Raw genomic sequence first — 5219 nt, 5'->3', positions numbered from 1 at the left:
GAAGTTATCGTGGTATGTTTCAACGACTCCCCCACTCCGGCCCTTCCGACAAAATTACCAGGACTGGTACATAATTTATCATGTTTACGATGTGTGAGTTATCATGTTATTTGCATAGAAGTTACCGTCGTACGTTTCAACAACACCCCCACCCCGACCCCTCCGACAAAGTTATCAGGTCTACCATGTATGAGTTATCATGTTATTTGCACATAAGTTACCGTGGCATGTTTCAGCGACTTGCCCCACCCCCATCCTCGCCAACCAAGTTATCAGGACCGGGGTACATAAGTTATCAGGTCCGCCATGTTTGAGTTATCATGTTATTTGCACAGAAGTGACCATGGCATGTTTCAGCGACTTGCCCCCACCCTCACCCTCGCCGACTAAGTTATCAGGACCGGGGTACATAAGTTATCAGGTCCGGCATGTTTGAGTTATCATGTTATTTGCACAGAAGTTACCGTGGTATGTTTCAACAACTCCCCCACCCTCACCCTCGCCGACAAAGTTTTTAGGACCGGGGTACATAAGTTATCAGGTCTATGAAATTTGACTTACCATGTTATTCACACGAAAGTTAACGGAGGATATTTTATCACCCCCCCCCCTCCCGGTCGGTAAAGTTAGCAGGAACGGGGTACCTAAGCGCGGAAAAAATCGAACACTAAATTAACTCGTTTTTATGCATACGTAGTAGAGGAGACATGTTAAATAGCCCATTTACTTTCTTTTGTTCAAGAAAGGGATCGTAGGTCAGGTGGTAGGCTAGTTGAGTTGGCTCACTAGTGGTGCAAGGATTGAATCCTCTCTTGTTCACACCAATTTTTGCGTGCGTGCATGCAACAGAGAAAACAAAAGGAAACTGTGGCGCTCGGGAGGCTTTCGCAAGATCGTTCGATGCGCATCCGACGACAATCGAAGCGTGTGTGACTATCGCTAACGAACAGTCGGCAGGAATCTTTTTGTCAAACAAAACCTACGACGATATTTGTACCTAAGCTATCAGGTTTGTGGTACATATAATTATCAATCTCATTACAAAAGAATTTACCGAGATATGACAAACGAGAAGACCGTTGTTCGAATTCTATAGGAGTGAAACATTTATTTCTTTAGAAAACATTCATCACTACAAAAAAGAGACAAATGGAGTACAAAACACGTTGCACCGGCCCTTTAAAAAACTTGGAGCAAATGGTTTTGTCTCCTCATCAAAGGCGTTGTGGTCATTTTTTCTCGCTCTCATTTACTAAGGTAGAAATACAGATTAACCCGCACATGAAACATAGCAAGTAGTCAGCTCAGCTGGTAATGAGTCATGGCCACAACCAACAGGTTGTGTGTTCGAATCCTAGCGGTGGCACTAATTGCTCCAGCTTCCCGATCAGTTGGCTGAATTGGACAAGTTAAGATAAGAGTTTGATCTAGTTTGGTACTCCCTCCATCCGAAAATACTTGTCATCAAAATGGATAAAAGAGAGATACATACTCTTTTATCCATTTTGATGACAAGTATTTCCGGACGGATGGAGTACTAGTTACCTATTGAACTGTTTCAACTCATGATGCGAGACACCTAAAAGAGGCAGCAATATTTTGCATGAAAATAACACATAATAGTGACGAACACACGTTTTCAAATAGCTATATAGGTGGTTCTTGCAGACATTTGCTAACAGGGCACTTGGCAAGACTAGATTCGTCTTCATCTTTGCCCTTTGCCTGCTACTATATGAGGTTGGTCTCAATCTTTGTACTGCCTGAATGTGAGGTTCAGGCGCCCAGGTCGAAGATTTGCCTTGTCGGTCACCCAGAGCGGTGCACTTTTCGGCGTAATGCTTGAGACTCCATGGAATATGCGCCTTGATTGACCACCAAATATCAAAACATCACCAGATTCAAGCTTAATCTTTGAGGCCTTATCCTCGTCTCTGACATCGCCATACAAGAATTCTGCAGTGTCGCCCAATGAAAAGGAAACAACAGGCAGTCCCTTGGCAATGCTAGATTCCTCTTCATCTTTGTCCTGTCAAGTGGCACAAATTAATTAGGCCCTTTGTGAAACAAGAGCGCAGCGGCATTAGCAATCCAACTGTAAAAAGGGGGAAGTATGAGACATTATACTACAAATGCATGTTTACTGAATTAATCTATCAGCGCTCAGTTCATCCAATAGATTGGTAGCAGAGTTATGAAAAGCAATGATGCTAATGCATGGAAACATATTATTAGAGAAAGCTTTTCTTTTGTACCTGATGAAGACCTAACTTCCCGCTAGTGGTGTAGAAGTTAACAATGCAGATATCCGGTGACAACAAAGGAAGTTCTACGGCAGGTTTGGTAGCACCCTTGCCTCTTTGTTCCTTGCCTCTTTGTTCCAAGAATTCATGGGAAGCTTTAATGGCATCTTCCACTAACATGGTCAATTCTTCTGGTATCTTTGGTGGTTGAGCAACATCAAAAGGCCGTATATCCCCATATTTGCCTGAATCTGGGTCCCAGTTCTTCCCTAAGCACATCATCTGTAGACTTAACTTACCACCTTCTCTGTACCCAGGTTGATAAAATCCTCCTGGGCCAACACCAAGATCCCGACAATGCTTGATAATTTTAACCTGAGATACGGAACGAAAGATGGCTTTGATATATGCTTTCTGCAGTAAATGTGACTCAGGCATACTTGAACACATGGTAAAGAGAGGCACAATGACCAAATCAGTAAAAGAAACATATGTTTTTGCCATCAGAATTCCGAGAAGTGTTATACAGGTTGCAGCAAAGTGTGAAGACAAGACATTGGATGGACGCGTAACACTTCAGTAATGAGCACGCAAAATTGTGAGAAGTGTTATGCAGATTGCAGCAAAGTGTGCAGACAGACACTGGGCGCGTAACAATTCAGTAATGAGCAAGCAAAATTGTGAGAAATGATATGCATGTGCAGACAAGACACTGGACACGTAACACTTCAGTAATGAGCAAGCAAAATTATGAAGGCATACAATACAAGAAAAACAAAATGTATAATAATTTCAAACAACAGCTTCTTTTTGCAAGGTACATAAGAATCATCCAAGCTAGAATAAAACTAAACAAATTAACATGCAATAATGCACAGAGCAAAATGTGTAAATATAGGCATACCTGATCATCTGGCTTCAAGAAGTTTTTCAATAGAACCATCCCAGGTCTCAAATGTTGCACTGGAGCAATGTTCGAAAGCTCCTTTGCACGGCGTTTCTCTCTATTGATCTCAAGGAGACCATGTTTGAGAATGACAATGCCTTTGCTGTTACCCATGCATATGTCAAATGGAGCAGCTCCTAAATCAGACCCCACAGTTCCAGAGACACATGAAGCGCTACTGGAGTCTAGAGGTTTTGATAGTTGAATCGATGCAGCCCTTTGGATCAGTGGTTGAACTTGTTCAGCCATCATCAGTGATGAATCCAGAGACTTTGGTGGTTGAACTGGTGAATCTAGAGACTTTGGTAGAACTGGTGTAACTATCTGTTGCGGTGATTTTTTACTGCTGACTGAGGGAGAAGATGAACTCGACCCCTCCTTTTGAGATTGTAAGGGACTTTCATGGCCCTGCAGAATAAAGTTGATATTTACAACTGTCATCATTAAACAAGAGAACATCGATATATCTGAAGAGAAAGCAAAAATGTGTAATAGTATGAGACACATAATGTACTTAACTTGAGAAGTAATCAAATTGAATTTCACCATGTTAATGCTCACAACCATTTAATGGACATATCCATGACTAAGCAGAAGTCTAAAACAATACCAATTTTAATTGAGCGAGCAAACACACGATCCTACAGAGATTATAGAAAAAAGCGATGCAAAATGGAAGTTGAAGCAATGGCATAGGATCCCGCATTCTTTCATTCAGGTCCAGCAAATGGCCACCCCACACTGCAAATGGGTGACTGCGTTCATGTTTTTCGGATAACAAGTGACTGTATTCATGTATATAATTTGTTCGAAAGCAGAAAGTTTCTGATACTTCAACCGACAGACAGAACAGAAAACCTCTGCAGACAACTAAAAATCCCATCTTCAGCGCAGAAACAGAGAGAGCCCGAGAAATAACACGCTCCGTCCATCCACAGGACAAGGCTACAACTCTGATGTTCTGCAAGAACATGAGGTGGTACCTGTACAGTCCGTCAGCCAGCAATTCAGACCCTATTTCCAGGCCCAATCAGGGGCACCAATGCTGAAACTACGCAATTCGATGCTACGACTTCGGCTTCCGCGGATGCAGATGCAGACGAGAAGATTCCTAATTTCGTACCAAACCAAAACCCGCAACGGACACTGTTCTGACCCGTGCCCGCCACTCCGCACAAATGCCGCGGCGTCGCGCGTCCCATGATCCCGGCGCCATGTCGCCGCGTCAATCCACGGCCGGCGGCGAACCCCAAACCCTAGCCCCGGCGGAGCGGCGGGCCGGGAAGAGGAACAGAAAGAAAAGAAACCCCCCGTATGTTCGCGTTCAACGGAACAGAAGAGGCGGAAAAAAAAGGTTAGGGCAAGGAGGGACGTACGAACTCGCGCGAGGACCGGGGCTTCCGGTGCCGGGACGAGGAGGAGGAGGAGGGCGCCGGGTTCCTTCCGGCGCCGCGGCCACGGCCGCCTGCCATGGGCGCGGTGGCGGAGGCGGAAAAGCGGGGGGCTCTGCTCTGCTCTGCGCTGCGCTGCCGTTTGGGGTTTCGTCTGGCGACTTGCCCGTTGGCAACAGAGCGGAGCAGAGTGATTTGGTTGGGTCTCCGGGGGGAGGAGGCGAGGCGAACAGGGTCGCCGTTATTTATGACCCACCAACACCAACGCCAACCAACAGCCGCGGGGCGGGCGGGTTCGTGGGCGGGGCGGAACCGACTCGACGGCCCGGATTCCACTGGCCTCGGAGTCTTCACCAGATTCTCTAAAAAAAAGACCTCGAAGTCTTCGCCAGTTCAAGCAAATTTGAAAACGAAACAGAACTACTGGAGTACTTCAACCACACAGCGACACATTTTTTGCACAAAATACCCTCATATTTTTTTATTCACGGAAAAGCAGGACCATGGAACTGTACATGTATGCCAAAATTAACCAACAAAAAAGCGTGCACCGGAATCAAACCCACAAACAATTTATGCAACAGAAAACGGTCTAGCCAATAGAACTTATAGTCATGTTCTCCTATGGACATCTTATGT

The 5219-nt window shown here is 45.0% G+C and overlaps 1 protein-coding gene across 1 annotated transcript; it reads right to left on the bottom strand.

Annotated features, from left to right (window-relative positions):
* Positions 1–1563: 1563 nt before the first annotated feature.
* LOC119312462 (alpha-ketoglutarate-dependent dioxygenase abh1-like) lies at positions 1564–4784 on the bottom strand. Its single transcript, XM_037588185.1, has 4 exons — positions 4566–4784; positions 3148–3597; positions 2256–2618; positions 1564–2029 (listed from the first exon to the last, which is right to left on the bottom strand). Exons 1-4 carry the CDS (start codon positions 4659–4661, stop codon positions 1748–1750), a joined length of 1191 nt encoding a protein of 396 aa, XP_037444082.1. The 5' UTR covers positions 4662–4784; the 3' UTR covers positions 1564–1747.
* Positions 4785–5219: the final 435 nt, after the last annotated feature.

The sequence above is a fragment of the Triticum dicoccoides genome, chromosome 5B, assembly GCF_002162155.2.
Source record: "Triticum dicoccoides isolate Atlit2015 ecotype Zavitan chromosome 5B, WEW_v2.0, whole genome shotgun sequence".
Classification (NCBI taxonomy): Eukaryota; Viridiplantae; Streptophyta; class Magnoliopsida; order Poales; family Poaceae; genus Triticum; species Triticum dicoccoides.
Note: the sequence above shows the minus strand (reverse complement) of the source record. Positions and strands in the feature narration are given on the sequence as shown.

Coding starts and splice junctions, on each gene's coding strand:
- LOC119312462 (XM_037588185.1), bottom strand. CDS start 4,661: ATGGCAGGCGGCCGTGGCCGCGGCGCCGGAAGGAACCCGGCGCCCTCC. Junction 3,598..4,565: donor CCCGGTCCTCGCGCGAGTTC/GTACGTCCCTCC, acceptor TTTATTCTGCAG/GGCCATGAAAGTCCCTTACA. Junction 2,030..2,255: donor GGAAGTTAGGTCTTCATCAG/GTACAAAAGAAA, acceptor GCCACTTGACAG/GACAAAGATGAAGAGGAATC.